Genomic DNA, 20,395 nt, shown 5'->3' on the forward strand with positions numbered 1-20,395 from the left:
TTAAAAGGGTGGGCAATTCTAAATTTCATCATCATTCTGATACATTCTACTTGGGGAATGACAGAAGGAACTCCATATGTTCCACTCTCCAACCCTACTCCCTATCACTGTTGGGCAAATGAATAAGGATAAATATGTTATTTTGCAACAGTAAGAAATGTTTTTAACTTTTTCAAAAACATGGGTGATAACTCCTTAGAAAGACTAAGTTTAGGAAAGGTATTTATTTCTTAGGAAATTAAAGTTATACAAAAGTGAAAGTATTAATGACCAAAAAAAAAAAAAAAAAGACTAGTTACAAGAGATTGTGCTCCTTACTGTCCTTGTGATGTTTTTGGACACGTTACTTCACCTCCCCATGATTCAGCTTTCCCATTTATAGTATGAGTCTGTAATACCTTATGGTACAGTTACAAAAATGAGGCTATAGGTGCATTGTATTCAGCTCAGAACATTATTAGAGACATAGTAAGTACAAAATAAATGCTAACTAAGCAAAACAGAAAATGTATCTATGGTCTGCTTCTTAACTGGCTCACACCTACAAATTTATGAGGAAAATAGGACAGAACACCTGAAATTAAGAGTATCCACATGGAAGGAGGGAAAGTATTCCCAGCCCATAAAAGATCAGCTGATTTAGCTGGAATTCACAATTTATCTCAATAAATATGTATGAACTTATGGCTGGCTAAGTGGACTTGGTTTTCAGAAGAATATCAAATAACAATGTGTGGTGAAAGCTGGCATACTCTCAAAACAGAAATGAAACCTTAGGAGTAGTCATCACTGAAGGGGGACAAATAGGATAATCCTGACAAGCAGCAGAGGGCCTAGAAGGAGTTCCTATGGAGAATATAAATTAATACTATGAGGTAGTTGCCATCAAATAATTATATTCTACCAACTGAAAAGACAGAAATAAATAACCATTTTAAAAAGAGACTATGCATGGCATGGGAGGAAATAAAAGGACCTAGGAGACAAGTAGGATAAAATTCCTTTAAAGTAGAATGATAAAACATCAAGGCTTCTGAAAGAAAAAGAAACACTTGATAATGCAGAATTATTCTTCTACAAATGCAAAAAGAAACACCACTAAAATTATATGGTGACATGTCACAAAATAAAGGTTAGAGATTAAACATTATTTTTCAATGTGTTGAAGGAATATCACCTTTTCTGGCCCAATTTACAGAAAAAAGGTAATTAAAACTCTGCATTTTCAAAAATCAATTTTCTTTTAAGATATTTATTTATTTATTTGAAAGCCAGAGTTACTGACAGGGAAAAACAGAAAATCTTCCACCTCTGGCTTACTTCCCAGATGGCTGTAACAGGCAGGGCTGGATCTAGTAAACACTGGGAACCAGGCCTTAACACAATCACTAGTAAGAACATTAATGGCCTCAGACCATTAATAGATTAAGAAAAAGATGTTTTAAGCCTAGAGTTTTACCATATCAGCAGTACTGATTCCGTTTCCCCACACCAAATCAAAGGTTCCATTTATGTAGCCTACTTTGCTGGCCACATCTTCAAAGAGCTTTCTGACTGGAGTAGAAGCTGGCAAATTCAAAGTGATCCGCTCATTCACTGTCTTTGAATTAGTAGTATCTTGTATTATACATAAGACTCTAGGTTCTTCAGCAGCATTTTCTATCTGAAATTGAAAAAATATATATATATTATTTCAAATATAACTTCTTACCTTGACAAGAAAATGAGACAACTAATGTCACAAAACTTTGTGATAAATTAAAACCCATAGCAGTGTTCTATGCTACTGTTATTATTTTAGTATTTCTGAAATACACTCTCTCAAGGAGCTTATATTAAGCACATAAGCACAGCAGAATACATTTCTCTTAAGAAAGCTGGATATATTTCAGAATCAATCACCATTTCTTGTCAACAATGGCTTTCATATTTTCAGATTATAAATAAATGAAGACATGAAGACACTATATCTAAGCAAATTTTAAGTTTAAAATTACAAAATATGATCTTTAAAAATGTGTCACTGCCATGCTAACATAATCAAATGAAGTATTTCTGGATCCCCTGAAGAAAGAGAAAGGCAACTATGCAGAAATGCAGTAAGAGTTATCTAAAAATTATAACGCCTATTAACTAAGGGACATGGGTAACCATGTTTGCTAATCCTTATACTGCTAACACTGCCTGATGATCAAAAAGGCTTACGTAAAATGTGCTGGGAGTTGACAAGCTTATTTAAACAGATATACCAGGCAGTGGTGGTTTATCTTTCAATTGTTAAATGCAGAAGAATGAGGGTCTCAAACTCTTTCCTTCTTTTTCAACTACTCATAAATTAAGTAATTGTTGACAAACATTTTAAAAACAAGATTCAAGAAGCTATACTCATCCCCAAGCTGTTTAAGTCGCTGTTGTCTTTTCACTTTCCACTGGGTAGCAGGCTGCATCAGAAACTTCAGAGGAAAGGAATTTTTTTTTCTCAATAAGCAGCACCACCATCTGCCTGCCTGAAGCAAACAGCTAAGCCCCACAAGCTGCTTGCCTCCAGTCTTCTTCACTCCGTGCAATCACCAGATCCCATCAACCCTACTATGGGAGACCTCTCCAGCTGTCTATCTCCTACTCCTTAGACCTAACTGCAAGACAAGAAATTTATCAACGTTACGGCGAATATGTCAAAATCACGGCTATACTTCTTTGCAAGTTTAACTTCTTTAAAACTTAAATCTCTCTGGGCTTGTCTGGACAATAGGATGCTGGACTCTATGCTGGGTATATGCTTGCAACGAAGGAATCTCAACTGAACTTGCACTGCGGTTATGCAGCAAGGTGGAGGAATCCACCATGGATGGAGGGTTGTGGGAGGGATGGGGGGAATCCCAGTACCTATAAAACTGCTTCACATAATACAATGTTACTAACAAAAAAAAAATTCCAATACAAATAAATAAATCTAAAACTAATGCCTTTCCCATAAGAAGAAATAAACAGATGACAACAGAAAAAAAAAAAAAACTTAGATCTCTCAGCCCAGACCAACATTACTATCAATACAGTAACTTCATTCAAAATGGTAATTTTTTTGCTTCTATACTATCTCTTAAGATACTTATTATCATTGACTAGTACTGAAGAGTACAGCCATAAAGCTTTCATTTGGTGAAGCAATTATAATTTGCTCTTGCGATACACAATTTGGGGTTTCCAAGCATTACTTAAAACGAATTCTATTAGCAAAGAATGTAAACAAGTTGTTATGAAAGTATATGCTATCAAAATATTAGCTGGCACATTTCAGAAAAATCAAGATATTTAATTGTCAGTAACAATGTATTGTAAAATAAAAAGGAAGTAATTTCTGCAAAATAAAATCTGAAAAAGATTGCTAAGTTTCTCAAAAAATAAAGTGTTTTTAAAGTATGGGTGTTATATTAACACATATAATGGGATTTTATACACTCTAATTCTAAAATAAAATGGACCTTTAAAAAATTTTACAAGAGTTTAGAAGACAAAGTAAACTTCAACTACAAAAGATACACTTGTATAGTTTCAAAGGTCAGTCAAGGATAAACTCAAACATTCACTTTAAAACTTTAGGTAAATTGTAGTTGAGCATCTGAAGAAGCTGACCCTAAACATTCAAAGAGGAAAGTGGCACACACATAATACACAAGAATTGTGATGTGCAGCACCATATGGCCAGACTTTAGCAGCTCCTGGTTCATTCTCTAAATAAGCAAGCACAGGATACAAGCACTGTAAATCTTTCTTCTTCTATCTAAACATAAGAGAAATTACCCTACAATAGAATCCCATTTGAAAATTGTTGAAAGCAGTAAACAAAAGTTAATCTCATACATACCCTTTACTTTTCAAAATAACCTTATTTTCTGTACATGCAGTTTTGCTCAGTTTTTAAGACACAATAAAACGAAAATACGGGGCCCAGCACGGTAGACTAGGGATCCCAAAGGGGTGCCTATTTGTGTTCCGGCGGCCCCACTTCCCATCCAGCTCCCTGCTTGTGGCCTGGGAAAGCAGTTGAGGACAGCTTTAAGCCTTGAGACCCTGCACTCATGTGGGAGACCAGGAACAAACTCCTGGCTCCTGGCTTCAGATTGGCCCAGCTACAGCCGTTAGGGGCCACTTAGGGAGTGAATTAATGGACGAAGATCTTTCCTCTCTGCCTCTCCTCCTCTTTGTATATCTGACTTTCCAATAAAAATAAGTAAATCTTAAAAAAAAAAAAAAAGGATAAAAACAGATACTGTTTGTAATCCTATAACCAAGAGACAAAAATATTTGGGTATGTATCCTTCCAAATATTTTTCCTACACAAAGAAACAGAGAAACATGCATGCGTCTTAAGTACAAACACAAGCTTAGAATATACACACTGTTCTCAACCTTTTAGTTGTATACTTTCCCTGTCAAGCTTTCTTTTCTTTTTTTTTTAAAGATTCATGCATTCATTCATTTCAAAGTCACGGTTATAGATTAGGAGAGTCAGAGCTGGACTAGGTCAAAGCCCAAAGCCAGGAGCTTCATTAAGGTTTCCACATCGATAGCAGTGGCCCAAACATTCCCAGGTCATTAGCAGTGAGCTATATTGGAAGAGAAGCAGCCAGAACATGAATCGGTGCCCATGTGGGATGCTGGTGTCACAGGCAGCAGCCTTACCTACTATGCCACAATGCCAGCTCTGTTACTAAGCTTTTTCCAAATCATCATTTTAATAGGCAAATTGTATTTTTCAAAAAATACATGAATAATAACTTAGTGAGTTAATTCTACTTTACAGACAGTAAAAGCTATATTTTATTACAGTTTTACAAATAACTGATGGACACATAATTAAGAAACCTACATAAATTTACATAGTATTTCCTTTAAATTTTTATACCTAGAATTTATGTGCCAATTACATTTTTTATCCATGAATTCAATTACATTTTTTATCCATGGATTCAATTACAAGATAACTTGAACAAACTAAAATCTCCATCTTCAAAGATTCAACCTAGCCACTCATAAAACGCAGTACTTTATAACTTCTCTCCTGCTCATTCTTAGTATATGTGCTGCCAAAGCAAGCACACTCTCCTACTAATTATTTTTTGTACCTGCAATTTAACCCCATCACTACCATCCAAGAATCTCACCTAAATTTCGGAAACTCTGTTAACATTAATCAAACTAAAATAAAATTTCTCTTTCTCCTATTCCAAATTTGGACCTGAGAAAACAATTTTTTTTCAATTTGAAGATAGTTTTACCTGATTTGACTTTTAAATCTACTTTGAATAGACCAATAAGATTTTTATGATTTATTTATTTACATGAAAGAAATACATAGGGTGAGTGCAGGGATCCAAGTCCTTGCATCATTATCTGCCACTTTCCCAGGCACATAAACAGGGGACTGGATTGGAAGTGGAGCAGCCAGGACTCAACATGGTGCCCATATATATGCAATGCCAGTTTTTCAGGCAGCAGCTTAAACAGCTACTCTACAATGCTAGACACACCCAATAATCTTACAACACCTTTTCAAGAGAAAAAAATTCATAATACAAAACAAATGTGCAGATTTCCAAGAAAGTCAAAGCAAAAAGGTATTTCTAAGAAGTGGGAAAAATAAGATAGCAGTCTTCTCCATTTCTTTAGGGTTTTACCCCAGATTGCTCCTGGCTACACCCAATGAAAAAAACAGTATCATCTCGAAGTGGGTGACACGTGACTACAGTGTTCTGACAGTGTTCTGCCACTCTTTTCTGTTCCTCCTTCCTATGAACCTGGGCTAGCCATTTGACCATCTAGGACCCAGGGAATGGGACAAAAGTGACATTCTCCAACTTAAGTCAGGGTCCATTATTATTATTAATTATCATTATTATTATTTTCCATTATAAGTTTTTTAGGTACATTTCCATCTCATAATTCAAGATACAGAAGGCAAGTTCAAAATTTCAGAAAAGCTTGAAACATGTTCCATTTAGGAAACATCTAATATACTTTATGAGCCAAAAGAAAAATACAAAGTTTTCTAAACAGAAAATCTAGCAAGGACAAAAGAGGTGCAAAACATACAATTAAAACTTAATTTTAATAACAGTTTACTGTGAGCAAAAATGGGAAGTCAAGAGCAGTTACATTTAACACTGTCTATGCTGAGAGCATGCTGCATCTTTTTCCATGCTCCTTGGAAAAATGAAGTTAAATTTTCTAGCAAAAATGAACAGAGAAATCTTAGAGAAAAAAACCACAGTAGTTTACAAAGGTAAAATGTATTTGAATATGACATCGAAAACATAGTTTTCACCTAGACTTATTAGTAGGAACATTTGGAAGTGCTGACATACTAAATTCTCACCCCCCAAAAGTCATCTTGTCTCTTTAATGCTTCGAATGTTTTTAAGTCTAAATCTGAATTTTCTGGTGAAAAGATCATTTTTATTTCAAAGAAAAAAATACTTCCTACATGTTTCTTGAAAACAAAATACCAGCTGGGACAGGTGTTTGGCCTATAAACATCTCTTGGGACATCTGCAACACATATCAGAATGCCTGTGTTTGAGCCCCAACTCTGCTCCAGTTACTTGTTGGACAGTTAGATCAGGTGAAAAACCTGAACTGAATTCCTAGCTCCTGGCTTCCACCTGCCTGGCCCTGACTGTTACATGTGTGCAGGAGACAAAGCAACGGATCTAAAGAAACAAAACAAAACAAAAAAACAACTCACACAAATTAAGGTGTAGAACGTGTAGTATATATTCAGAATGACATTAACATAGAAAATAAGTTAGTATCAAACAAAATTCAAAACTATTAAGATTCATATTATTCTAAACAAATTTTAAGTAAGGGATTAAAGATAAGGAACTGCTTTACCTCTGAATTTAATGGCCAACCTATTCTCTGTCAAGACTTTTCTTCCTTTCAATACCATAAACAGTATAGTCGTAAACCTAGAAATATCCACAGAAATGAAGCTCACTTTCCCTATTTCTTGGGACTAGAGCAGCTTTGAGGTAAGAAATTAAGCCTCAGAGCACTATACTTCAGGGTATCCAAGGTAATAACAAATATACTGTCACAGATTTAAAAATGGACATGGCCTAGCAGCTAAAGTCCTCGCCTTGCACATGCCAGGATCTCATATGGGCACTGGTTCTAATCCCATCAGCCTTACTTCCAATCCAGCTCCTTGCCTGTGGCCTGGGAAAGCAGTCGAGGACAGCTTTAAGCCTTGGGACCATGCACCTGCATGGGAGACCCAGAAGAGGCTCTGGGTTCCTAGCTTTGGATTGGCTCAGCTCTGGCCGTTGCAGCCACTTGGAGAGCTCCTACCTGTCTCTCCCCCTCTTCGTATATCTGACTTTTCAATAAAAATAAACAAGCCTTAAAAAAATAACAAGGAATAAGCAATATAAATTCATTAAAGGTGACTTCTTAAAAAATTATTAATACTGGGCAGAGAAACAAAACAGCCAAACATAAAATTTAAGACATGCCTTGTTATTAAAACATGAACATGCTGTTACTTGTTTTGCTGACTATCACACTAATGTAATTGTATCAGCAGACTACCTGTGAAAATTTCTTCTTCATTTCATCAAAGATATTTTGTCTGCATCTCCAAAACACATCCTATGATACATAAGAACAAAATGAGTTGCAAATTATTTCTACAAAATAAAGGAGGAAGACAGTAAAAGAATAATCTAAAAACCTCTTGGAATAAAATATATATGAAACTATTAGTATGTCCTAGGAATTTTATTCATAAGTAAAATTAGCAATTTTTACTTAGGCCTCACATACTTGTGTACTATTTATTAAAAATCATATGAAACTGATACAAGAATAAGATTAACTTAGAAAATAGTCACATAATATTCTGAGTCCACTGAAGAAATTTTGCAGCTCTTTGCAATAAAGGAAATCAAGTGATCCTGATTTTGCAAGTTTACAAATTTTAATTTCTCATATAGCCATTCTGAAAATAAAGCTCTTTAACATTACTCCCATCATTTTTTTCTTTTAGCATTTCTTTCCTATTATCAGACAAGCTTTTTTAACAATTAATAAAACATAGAAATCTATAAAATGAAATAAAAGTAACTCATAATCAAGAGGCAATTTCTTTTTAAAATTTTTCTGTGTTTTTTCTGTATTTTCTATACTTTGTTTCTATTGCCCTTTCCTTTCTTCAGTTAAGAGACCAATGTATTAACATGATTTAGCTTTGACAATATTTCTATCCTAACAGCAATACAATAATCTTCATTATTAAATATATGATAAAGAATCCTATCAGTATCCTCCATTCTATGCACATAAATTATTATATACAGTTAATTTTAATAAAATAAGATAAGCATATTATAATTTGATTTTTACTCCTTGTCTCTTGAAATATCTTCATCATTCTCCAAAACATTAAAAAATGCAATATTCTGGCACAAAGAAAACATAATTTAATCAATTTATTGATGAGCATATATGCATCTTCATATTTTCGTTATAAGCACTCTACATATCTCACTATAAACTGCTTGTCTATATGATTTTTCTGTGATATTCTCATTTTTCAGAGTTTTGATAGCTGGCACCAATCAATTGGTCAAAACTGTATTGAGTACTTAGTTCTTATTCTTACGGCAGTGACGTACAAACAGAACTAAAGAGCATCCATGACTCTCAGGGTCTGGAATGCCTTTCTCCAGGTACCCACCCTTACCTCCTATGCTCAAATATCACAGTGATGGCTTAAAACAGATTCCTTGACACACCCTCAGCAAGAGCACAAAGTTAACTGTAGTCTCCAGCAAGGGCCAACCTCAGTGTCTCCCTGTGCTCACAGCATGAATTCTAAGGTTACACAGAACTCTTGGCTTCCTCTCCCAAGGTTTGTTCCCAGACCCCAGCCACTAGGCTGTGAGGAAGCCAAAAAGCCAAATGGAGAGGCCTCGTGCACATATTCCGGATTCAGTCCAAATGATATCCCAACTGACAACCAGCATCAAATTAACAAAAGCAAAGCAGAAACCTAACAATATCATCAAATAACAAAATCTAACCCAACATTTATAAAACATTCCAACCAACAAGGGCAGAAAATGCACTGTTTCCAAACATCCATAGGACATACACCAAACAGGGCATATGCTGAGCCATAAAATAAACTTTCCCTACGTAAAGACTGAAATCATACAATGTATTTTCTCACCAAAATTGCATAAAAGATCCAAAAAACTGGAAAGACATAATTACCTCTTATAGTGGATAGATCAACAAAATAAAGATGTTATTTCTTCCTAAATAATTACACAAGTTTCTTTTACTCCATGTTGTACTATTATCACTCTTATTGATACTGTGACAATGGTAACTAAATTTCACCAGTTATGGAAGGAAAGCGCTTGCAAACCATAGCAACATCTAGGATACATTCTATAAAAACCCCAACAAGAGTTTTTTAAAGGCATAGACAACATTATTATAAAGTGTATATGGAAAAACAAAAAATTTGAAAAAGAATTAAGAAGACTCAGTTTACCCTAATTTAGCCTTTTAAAAAATTTTCATTGGAAACACAAAGTTTTACAGAGAGGAGAGATAAAAAGATCTGTTGATTCATTTCCCAAATGGCCACAATGGCTGGAGCTGAGCCCATTTGAAGTCAGGAGCCTCCTTTAGGTCTCCCACATGGGTACAGGTTCCCAAGGTTTTGGGTCATACTGATTTCCCAGGCCACAAGCAGGGCGTTTTATAGGAAGTGGAGCAGCCGGGACACAAACTGGAACCCATGTGGGATCCTGGAGCTTATAAAGAAAGGATTAGCCAATTGAACCATCATGCTGCACCCAATTCAAACTTATTATATGGCTACAACAAACAAGACTGCAGTCCCAGTAGACAAGCTAGAAACACACAGCAAAGTCACAATAAAAAAATACACTAATATGTCCAACTAACTTCTGATCAGGTGTAAAGGCAACTCAATGGAGAAAAACAATCTTTTCAATAAATGATACTAGAGTAAGGCAAATAAATAATCTATAATCTAAGTCTCTATCCTTACACAAAATTTTACCAAATGCAAATCATGAATATAAATGAAAAACAAAATTATAAAAACCTTAGGGAAATAAGCCTATAGACTGTATCAAGAAAAATAACAAATAAATAAACATTAAGAAAAAAAAAAAAAACCTCAGGAAAAAAACCCCAGAGCTGAGGTTAAGTAGAATTCTCAGATTTTATAGCAAATTAGTAAATTTGTTTTTTTAAAGATTTATTTTTATTATTTTTTCATTGGAAAGGCGGATATACAGAGAGGAGAGACAGAGAGGAAGATCTTCCGTCCGATGATTCACTCCCCAAGTGAGCACAACGGGCCGATACTATGCCGATCCGAAGCCAGGAGCCTCTTCCGGGTCTCCCACGCGGGTGCAGGTTCCCAAAGCCTTGGGCCGTCCTTGACTGCTTTCCCAAGCCACAGGCAGGGAGCTGGAAGGGAAGCGGGGCTGCCGGGATTAGAACTGGCGCCCATATGGGATCCCGGGCGTGCAAGGCGAGGACCTTTAACCACCTGCGCCAGCGCGCCGGGCCCCATAAAATTTGCGCCGGGCCCCATAAAATTTTTAACTTCAACAAAATATCAACATGTCTCATCTGCAAAGACTGTGTTAATGATTAAAAAGGTAAGTGCTAAGGCCCGGCGTGGTAGCCTAGTGGCTAAAGTCCTTGTTCTGCATGCACTGGGATCCCATACGGGTGCTGGTTTTTGCCCTGGCAGCTCCGCTTCCCTTCCAGCTCCCTGCTTGTGGCCTGGGAAAGCAGTAGAGAATGGCCCAAAGCCTTGGGACCCTTGCACCTGCACTGGAGACCCAGAAGAAGCTTTTGGCTCCTGGCTTTGGATCAGCTCCGGCCATTGTGGCCACCTGGGGAGTGAACCAGTGGATCTTCCTGTCTCCCCCTCTGTGTATATCTGACTGACTGATAAAATAAATAAATAAATAAAACCTTAAAAAACAAAATTCATACCCAAGGTAAAGCTAAAAAAAAAAAAAAAAAAAAAAAAAGCAAGTGCCAGATTAGGAAAAAAACATTTCAGACCACATTCTCAAAAAGGAATTGTACCTTGTAAAAATCTAATTTTAAAAAAGCACAAAACTCAGTTGGCATGTAGGCAAAAATCATGAAGTGGTTTTTCAGTGGAAGAGAGAGAAAAACAGCAAATAAGCACAAGGAAGAAGGCACAGCATCATAAACCAGTAACACTACAATAAGACATGACTGCACAGCTATGGGAATTTCTAAATAAACAACTGACTTCATGAAATGCTGGCAAGGATGAAGAGAAATTTTCTGAAGTCTAAAGTGCCCTTGTTTCTAATTTTTAAAATGTATATATGTATATATTCGAGTAGTCAGAGAGCTTCCATCCGCTGGCTAATCTCCCAAATGTTCACAGTGGCTGGTCCAACCCTGAGGGCCAAAAATTCACTTCAGGTCTCCCAAATGACTGGCAGTAATTCAGTTACTTGAGCTATTACCACTGTCTTGCAGCACACTAGAAGAAGCTTGGGTTGGAAGCCAGAGCCAGAAATTCAAACCAGTAGTCCTAGATGGGATGGGATGCCTGTGTAACTGACAACTGTTAGGATAAACGTCTGCCCCTCAAATGTGGTTTTAATGCCTTTTTTGCCCCTGCTAATGCACCTGAAAAAGCAGTCGAAGGTGGCCCAAGTGCTTGGACCCCTATCACCCATGTGGGAAACGCACACGAACATATGAGTTCCTGGCTTTGGCCTGTGTCGGCCCTGGCCAATGTAGCCATTTGAGGGGTATACAGCTAACAGATATTTTGTTTATGCCTCTCTGTCTGTAACTCTGCCTTTCAAATAAATAAATAAATCTTCAAATTTACCAAAGAAATAGTCAATGTAGAGTAAAAATACAATTTAAAAAAGACATCCAGAACTTTATAGGTAATAAGAATATACCACAAACTAACAAAAAGAATTATAAGATTTATGATAAATGTATTCAGTGCTATTCAAGTAGTCATTAGATAATGCTATTAAGACATGCACTAACAAGGGAAAATGTTTCTAAGAAATAATGTAAGCATTTAAGTGTATCTACAACAGCATTTTTTTTTAAGTATCTATGGAAAAGGTGGGGGTTAAAGTCTCTGTGGAAAAAATAAGGGAAGAAATTGCACAAGAAAAAAAAAGAATTATATCAAAATATTAACAGTGCTGTCTTTGAACAGAATTAGAACTGATCTCTTTTCTTTCCTTAATGTTTTGCTGAGATTTCCAATTATTTGGCACTGGATATGTATTCGTTTCTATAACATAAATGTGAACAACAACAAAGATTTTAACAAAATTAACAAAATAGTAAAATTTTTAAAGTATTACTTCCACTTCTCAAAAGATAAAACTACACAGGTAAGGAAATAAAAAATAATTTTCCTATGGAGCAGGACATAACAAAAAAGATACAGGGAGATCTGTGGGACTAAACCTAGGTGTACAAACAGAATATTGTATCTGCAAAATGCAAAACAAAAACTAGCCTCATTTACTACCAGTTAACTTTAACAGACATTAACATACAGATTACAGGCAACTTGCAGAAAATACCTAAGAAAATTGATTGGATTAGAGCTATCTTAAAAAAAAAAAAAAAAAAAGAAGGCTTATGATAATAACCTTCAACCTGCAAGATTCCTTCATTTTAATCAATAAGTACAGCAGAAAGAGTAGAAAACTAGAAAAGAAATTTAAAAGAACACAGCATTCATTTAGAAAGTGAACAAAAATAAATTGTCATTTTGACAGTCGTAGTGCCACACAGAATATTCTACTCTAAAACATCAAGTATTTCCAGTACCGAAACAACTGAAAACTTTCGTGTAACACAGATGATCAAGACGACACTGAGGAGAAAGGAAGCATACTGGCTAGGGATCTCAGGACCCAAGGAACGATGGGGATGAATTCGTGGGTTGCTTTATTGCCTACTACCTTCCTGGTCTGGGAGGATCAGATCGAGCCCCAAGACCTGCACTGGCAGTACCTGCTGATGGCTGCCAAGCTCCAAGAGACCATCACCTTCAAGGTGCCAAGCAGAGAGAGCAACAAGGCCAGGGGCAAGTTCTGGATTCACTGGAATAAGAAGACCAAGCAGTTTTTCCTGCAGCTCAACTTCAATACGGAGAAGCTGCAGGCCCTGCCCAGCTTCCCTGCTGCACCTGGTACACCCCGTGAAGCAGCCCCCACCCCCATTGATGAATGGTCTGCCCCTTAAGCCACCTCTCACCGAGCCTCTATCTCTGCCCCCACTCGGAGGTCTCCCCCTGCCTCCTATGCCCTCTGGCTGGCCTTACTGGACCCAGGTGTCCACCCTCTTGCCCATGTGGTCCACCCTCATCTCTAGGTATCCAATCTTCAGCATGCAGTGTCTACTCGCCCGTCCCGGGGGTTTACATGCCCCAAGCCGCTAGGATGCACTTTGCTAGGGTGCACTTTGAGGCCCCAGGAATGCGTCCCCCAGCACCAGGGGTTCACCAGTAGGTTCCTAACATCCACCCACTTAGGCCCTGGCATCTATCCATCGTCCCCTGGGACCTCGCCCAGTCTCTTGGGATTCACCGTGCAGCTGCTGGGATACTCCCAGCCCCTAGGAATTCACCTCTCCAACTCTGGGGTGCACCCTCCGATCCCCATGCCCCTGGTGCTGAGGCCCCCTCTCTGCCTGCCATAGGTCCTGGGAACATTCCTCTCCCTCCTGCAGCCATCTGAAAAGCTGCAGCCCCAAGGTCTCCCTTTGGGCCTCTGCCCTGCCCAGCACCCCAGTTTGTGCTGCTCCCACCCCAGGTCTCATTAAATGTCTCCTATACTGAAAATAAACAAATCTTAAAAGAAAAAAAGAGAAATGAGAACGCTAAAAAATCACTTCAAACTGAAAATGAAACAAGACTATATTCTAAAATACTGTGAAAATACATTTCATGCAAATGATTAGAGTATGCCTATGACTAACATATTATGGGAAATCTATAATACAAAATAAGTCAATGTTATAACTTACACTAATGTATATAAGTTACTTTCACAGAAATCCAGAATAATCATGACAGTCTAAAAATAAATATCAAATTTGATATTAACAGTTAAAATATTTTAGACATTTTTTAATTGTTGGGAATTAATCACTTGTTATTTCTATTTCTGTGGTTTCATGATTTTGAATGCTTCCATATTAAGGTGGATGAAAACTACAGTTCAAGGACATAATTAAGAGCTACCATACTTTTCATAGTTTGATTAACTTAAAAAAACAAGTTGCAGCAATTTTTCAAACAAAATAATTCTATGAGTCATGAATAAAAGAAAACTACATTTATCTGGCCTGGCATGATAGCCTAGTGGCTAAATCCTTGCCTTGCATCCATCGGGATCCCATATGGGCATGGGTATGAGTCCTGGCCACTCCTTTTCCATCTAGCTCCCTGCTTATGCTGGGAAAGCAGTAGAGGATGGTCCAAAGCCTTTGGAACCTGCACCTGTGTGGAAGTCCTGGAAAAAGATCCTGGCTCTTGGCTCTGGGTTTGCTTAGCTTCAGCCATTGAGACCACTTGGGGAGTGAACTAGCGGATGCAAGAGCTTCCCCTCTCTCTCCTCTCTGTAGATCTGCCTTTCCAAAAAAAAATAAATAAATCTTTAAAAAAAAATTTCTTTTAAAGAACAAGGGACTGGTGTGATGGCTCAATTGGCTGACCCTCTACCTGCAAGAACCAGAATGCTGGTTCATCCCCCAGCTGTTCCACTTCCCATCCTGTTCCTTGCTTATGCCCTGTGAAAGCAGCAAAGAATGGCCCAAGGCCTTGAGCTCCTGGCCCCATATACCCATGCCCATATGGGAGACCTGGACAAAATTCCTGGCTCCTGGCTTCAGACTGGCTCAACACCAGCCACCAAAGCCATTTGGGCTGTAAACCAGCAGATGGATGGAAGATCTTTGTATCTTCTCTCTGTAAACATGCCTTTCCAAAAAAAAAATTATATATATATATATATATATTTTAATATATATATTTTAATATATATATATATTAAACACACAAAATTTGAGGCCAGCACAGAAGCCCAGCAAGCTAATTCTCCACCATGTGGTGCCAACATGCCATATGAGCTCTGGTTTGTGTTCCATATGCTCCAATTCTAATTTAGCTCCCTCCTTAATGGCCTGGGAAAAAAGCGGAGGATGGCCCAAGTCTTTGGGACCCTGCACCTACCTGCTGGAAGACCCAGAAGATCTCCTGGTTCCTACTTTTGGATCAGCTCAGCTCTGGTAAATGAAGCCATTTAGAGAGTGAACCAGTGGATGGAAGACCTTCTCTATCTCTCCTTCTCTCTCAATAAATGTTGCCTTTCAAATAAAAATAAACCTTTTTTAAAAAATTGAATTTGAAAATATAAAAATTACAACTAAATATACTATTTTAATGCAAATTCTGTGATAAATTTACTTGTATTATTAACAGATGTTCAAGTATCACATCATGGATTTTCTGAACATAAACAAATTACAGATATCATAAATTGCATGTTATTATGACAACTGTTTCCAGATTACATAGCAAAAAAATCTCAATGAGATATTTTTAAAAAGTTGACTTGGATAAAGTATGTTTTTTTAAAAAAAAATATTTATTTTTACTGGAAAGTCAGACATACAGAGGAGACAGAGAGGAAAATCTTCCATCTGATGATTCACTCCCCAAGTGGCCACCACAGCCGGAGTTGAGCTGATCCGAAAGCAGGAGCCAGGAGCTTCTTCTGGGTCTCCCACATGGGTGCAAGGTTCCAAGGTTTTGGGTCATCCTCAACTACTTTCCGAGGCCACAAGCAGGTAGCCAGATGGGAAGCGGGGCAATCAGGACGTGAAGCCCATATGGGATCCCACAGCATGCAACGTGAGGACTTTAGCCACTATGCTACAGCGCCAGGCCCTGAAGTATGCATTTTAAATTTTGCAGAAGTACTTATTTTCATATCTTCCCCCTGTGCTCAAGAGTAAGGGTATCCCTTAAATAGCTGCATTCCATTTTCTAAAATCCTCATGAGATAAACTCCTAGAATCCCATAACCTAAATATAAGACTGTTAACCCTAAATAATTTGAATTTTCAAATACTTTACAATTTACTAATTTGTTATATACCATTTTTATATGTAAGCTGAAAGCAACCAAGCAAATCACACACGCTAGGTAGCCTGTAGACATCAGATCACATTCCTTACTTTACAGATAATAAAACTTCAGAAGCCTGAAGTGACTTGCGCAAGGTCACATGTTAACACAGCTCCTTATGTAAGAGGTTTTCTCATAAATTTATAATGTCAACGTGTTTGTCATTATCAAAACTGTAAATGGGCTGCTTGGGCAGCCTCCGGCCGCCATGCTGGGTGGAGACCTCTTCTGTCTGGAGTCAGGCCCTGGGGCTGCCCAGTGGCATGCTCATGGTGTTTGGGGGTTTGGATCTGCAGGGCAACTGGGGGATCACAGAGGCAGAAGTGAGTGATGACTTGAGGGTTCACGCCTGAGAGAGGAACTACTGCTGAGGGACTCTCATGGATAAGGCCACTGCACATGCAGGTAAGCAAGGGGTTGAGAACAAATGGTTCAGAGGTGGGTAACAGGAGGGCTTTTAAGGGTCAGGCTGTAGTGTCGGCACACATGCAAAACCTGAGCTGGGGTAGTTAGCATTCACTATCAACAAGCACGACTCATTGGCACACACTAAAGCTAAGGTTGGGGCCAACCTGACAGGGCAAGATCACAGCACCTACCACTGAGAGTTGAAACAGAGGACGGTGATGTTAGAATGGGCCATGACAATAACTAGCATGTGAGAAAATCAGGTCTGGTAGCAGAATCTATGGGGAATATGTGGGCTAACCCCTGAGGAACTGCAATCTTCACTGGCACACCTAAGAGCTTTGGATGGAAATAGGTCTGTCTGGGGAGCTAAGGGCTGGACTGAGTCTGGGCTGGACATGGCTATATCCTCCCTTGGGTCTGGGAACAGCAAACTGGGCTACACTGCAGTACCCACTGGTACTCCTGAGAGCCAGGATATGTGTAGAACTGGCTGGGCTAGGTCTCAACTCCTGCTGAACCATGCGAAAGCTGGGTCTGGGTGTGAACCAGAAGTGGCTGGGCTGCAACACACAACAGTAAGAATCAGAATGGGTTTGGACTGGTTGAGCAAGACCATTATTCCTGCAAGGACAAGAGGTAGACAAAGTCAACCTGAGCCAATTACCCACTGATCTGCCACTGGGAGGAGATCCAGTAGAGGAGCTTGGGAAACTCCTTCATCGGGACACAGTCTCTGCAGGTGAATGCACGAATCAAGGCAAGGAGCATCCCAGACCATGCCAGGTTACAGTACCTGCCAGCATACATGTGGGTCAGGTATAGGGCTGGGCCAGGCTGGGCCAGGCTGGGCCAGTTCATAACATCCACTGGCAGATCTGGGAACCAGGACAAGGTGCAGGGGACCAGGTCAGTTCGCAACACCAGCCAGTTCACATTAAGGCCGGGACAACAATCAGGCTGGACTAAACCAGACTGCGCAACAAGATGATGGATGTTGAAGTGAGGTGAGCCATTCCAGCCTGGGGTCAGTGGGTACCAAGTTCATGAGCCCACGGGGCAAGGGATCTGGTGGGGATCGGGTCGCCTAGTCCAGGTGCTGGGGCCTGCCTGTGAGGCGGGTGCTGGGTTTGTGAACCGCAGGGGTCGAGGATCCAACGGGGCTCAGGTAGCCTGGCCCAGGTCCTGGAGCCTGCCTGCGTGGTGGGTGCTGGGTTTGTGAGTCCCAGGGGTGGTAGATCCAGCTGGGCTTTGTTCGTCTGGTATGGGTCCTAGGGCCTGCGTACAAGTGAAATAGGCAGAAAAATGGATGCAGACCCTGATTCATATAGAGAATACGGCAGCTCATTTGGTACCACAGCAGAGGAAGAAGGACTGAACAAAATGAACAACTATCCCAGTCAAATGACGACAGCAGAAATCCAGATGAATGGAGACTTGAGGTAAACCATGGTAGCCAATGGTCATTGGGAGGACTGCCTCACCGTTGAATTGGCAAAACAGAGAGCATTTTAGAACCATCTAAACCTCTTGGGTAGAACCCTTGGAACAAGCACTACTTTGGGATGCTGGGTTGATATTTGGTGGTGGCTCTCCATCCCTGGGTTCTGGGACATTTGGGAGGCTGGATATGGTTTCCCTTTTTAATTCTCCCTTTCCCCCAAAGACAAGGAGAAACAGCAAATTTGGAAACAATGATCTCACCCAATTTTTCCTAACGCTTGACCATTCCTTCATGCTTTTCACCCTGATCAACCATGTAATCACCATCAAAATTAAAAAAAAAAAAGTAAATGGCATTATTTTTCTTCAAAAGAATGTCATTTTTCCTTTAAAATGTTAATCATGAATAACCACTAATAATATAATGTACATATATAAAATTAGAAACTAGAACTATTCTCAGGAAGTGAAATAATATGCCCTTTCCCCATCTTGTTCTCTTCATTTTGGATAACACCTGAGATTTCTTCTGTGAGAACTGTGTTGCTAGTGATGCAGCTTTGGATAGGACTTGTTCATAGTTTTTAAATGTTCCACTCCATTACTGCTAAATCAAAGGAGTGTATGTTACCTATTACCATGCAGTAATATTTAAAAGCATGAAGAGTAATTTTCAAGCAAGAGTATTATTGTAACACTTTGAATACAAAATTATGCAACTGAGAAAAACATTTCAGGACTGTTTATTTTCTGCTAATGTGGCCTGTGTTGTAGAATCAGTGTTCTACAGAGTTGAAAAACCTAAGCTAAAATCCTCAGGTTAACGTGATTATTTTCCTTTTAGTTACACAATCCTGCATAAACCACTTAATTTATCTTTGACTCTGAGTCCTCAAAGTGAATATATCCTACACACAACTTCTATGAACACCAAAGTAAGGTATTATGATGGAACTATCAGTTACTATCCTTAAAATAGATTTAAGAAATACTTGTGTATAATACAATTTTTCTTGAAAAAAAATTTTTTTTTATTTGAAAGGCAGAATTAGAGAATTTCCATCCTCTGGGTCACTCCTCAAATAGCTAAAATAACCAGAGCTGAGCCAGTCCAAAGCCAGGAGCCAGGAGTTTCTTCAGTCTCTCACATGGCTGCAGGGCACAAGCATTAGCAGGGAACCAGATCAGATGTGGAACAGCCAGAACATGAACTGGCATCCATGTGGCATGCCAGAGCTGCAACTACAGCATTAGCCCCTATGATAAAATTTATGCTGCAGTTAGTAACATTTAGAATTTCAAAATGTTACCTTTTCAGGTGGCAAATAACAGGAATTTATCAGATGAAGGAAATTAAAAAAAATTTTTTTTGTGGCCTTCTCACAAAATTTGCACCTGAGATAACAATGCACAGTGGTCCAAGTGCATGAGCCCCTGCACAAACAAAACAGACCTGGATGAAGCTCCTAGCTCTGCTTCAGCCTGCTTAGGTCCGGTTATTGAAGTCATTTAGGTGTGAATCAATGGACGGAAGACCTCCCACTACCTCTCTGTAACTACGACTTTCAAATAAATAATTCTTTTTAAAAAGTAAAAATAAAAGTTTGGTCCCAGCCCAACAGCCTAGCAGCTGAAGTCCTTTCCTTGCACATGCCAGGATCCCAGGTGGGGGTAGGTTCTAATCCTGGCAGCTCCCTCCTTGTGGCCTGGGAAAGCAGTCAAAGACGGCCTAAAATCTTGGGACCCTGTACCTGCGTGGGAGAGCTGGAAGAAACTCCTGGTTCCTGGCTTCAGACTGGCTTAGCTCCAGCCATTGCAGTTACTCGGGGAATATATCAGTAGATGGAAGATCTTCCCCTTTGTCTCTACTCCCCTCTCTATATATATACCTGACTTTCCAATAAAAATAAATCAAAGAAAAGTTTATATGAGGGAGAAAAATTTTGCAGTGATATATAATTAAACTTTACAATATATATAGTCATACACTCTCATTTAACAGAAACAAAGCCGAAGACCTAAAGATCAAGCAATCAAAGGAAGGTCAAATCACTGAAATTTTCCGATTATACAACCATTGTTCTTTCTCACCAGATCGGGTAAAATGTTAAACTCTTTCTCAAAGAGCCTACCAAAACTATAACCAGCACTATTAATCCAAGGACCAGTTTTCCCTAGTAAATCATAAACTCCCTGACAAAACATTCTTTTGTTTCTCTATCAAAAGCTAGCAATATCTTAACACATTATATTTTCAGAAAATA

General features: G+C 38.7%; 1 protein-coding gene across 11 annotated transcripts in view; it reads right to left on the reverse strand.

Annotated features, from left to right (window-relative positions):
* Window positions 1-20,395, reverse strand: part of USP47 (ubiquitin specific peptidase 47) — an 88,861-nt gene that overhangs the window by 54,561 nt on the left and 13,905 nt on the right. For 5 of the 11 annotated variants that reach the window (XM_040989105.1, XM_040989104.1, XM_040989110.1 and 2 more), the window contains exon 2: window positions 1,460-1,663. The exons of 3 other annotated variants lie outside the window; for them this stretch is intronic. In XM_040989105.1, the coding sequence (XP_040845039.1) occupies window positions 1,460-1,663 (204 nt within the window). Of the gene's footprint in view, window positions 1-1,459; window positions 1,664-7,593; window positions 7,696-20,395 lie in introns of those variants that run through there. 3 more of the 11 variants (XM_040989108.1, XM_040989103.1, XM_040989107.1) reach the window with 2 other exon arrangements.

The sequence above is a fragment of the Ochotona curzoniae genome, unplaced genomic scaffold (genome assembly GCF_017591425.1).
Source record: "Ochotona curzoniae isolate NIBS_2020 unplaced genomic scaffold, NIBS_Ocur_1.0 contig_517, whole genome shotgun sequence".
Lineage (NCBI taxonomy): Eukaryota > Metazoa > Chordata > Mammalia > Lagomorpha > Ochotonidae > Ochotona > Ochotona curzoniae.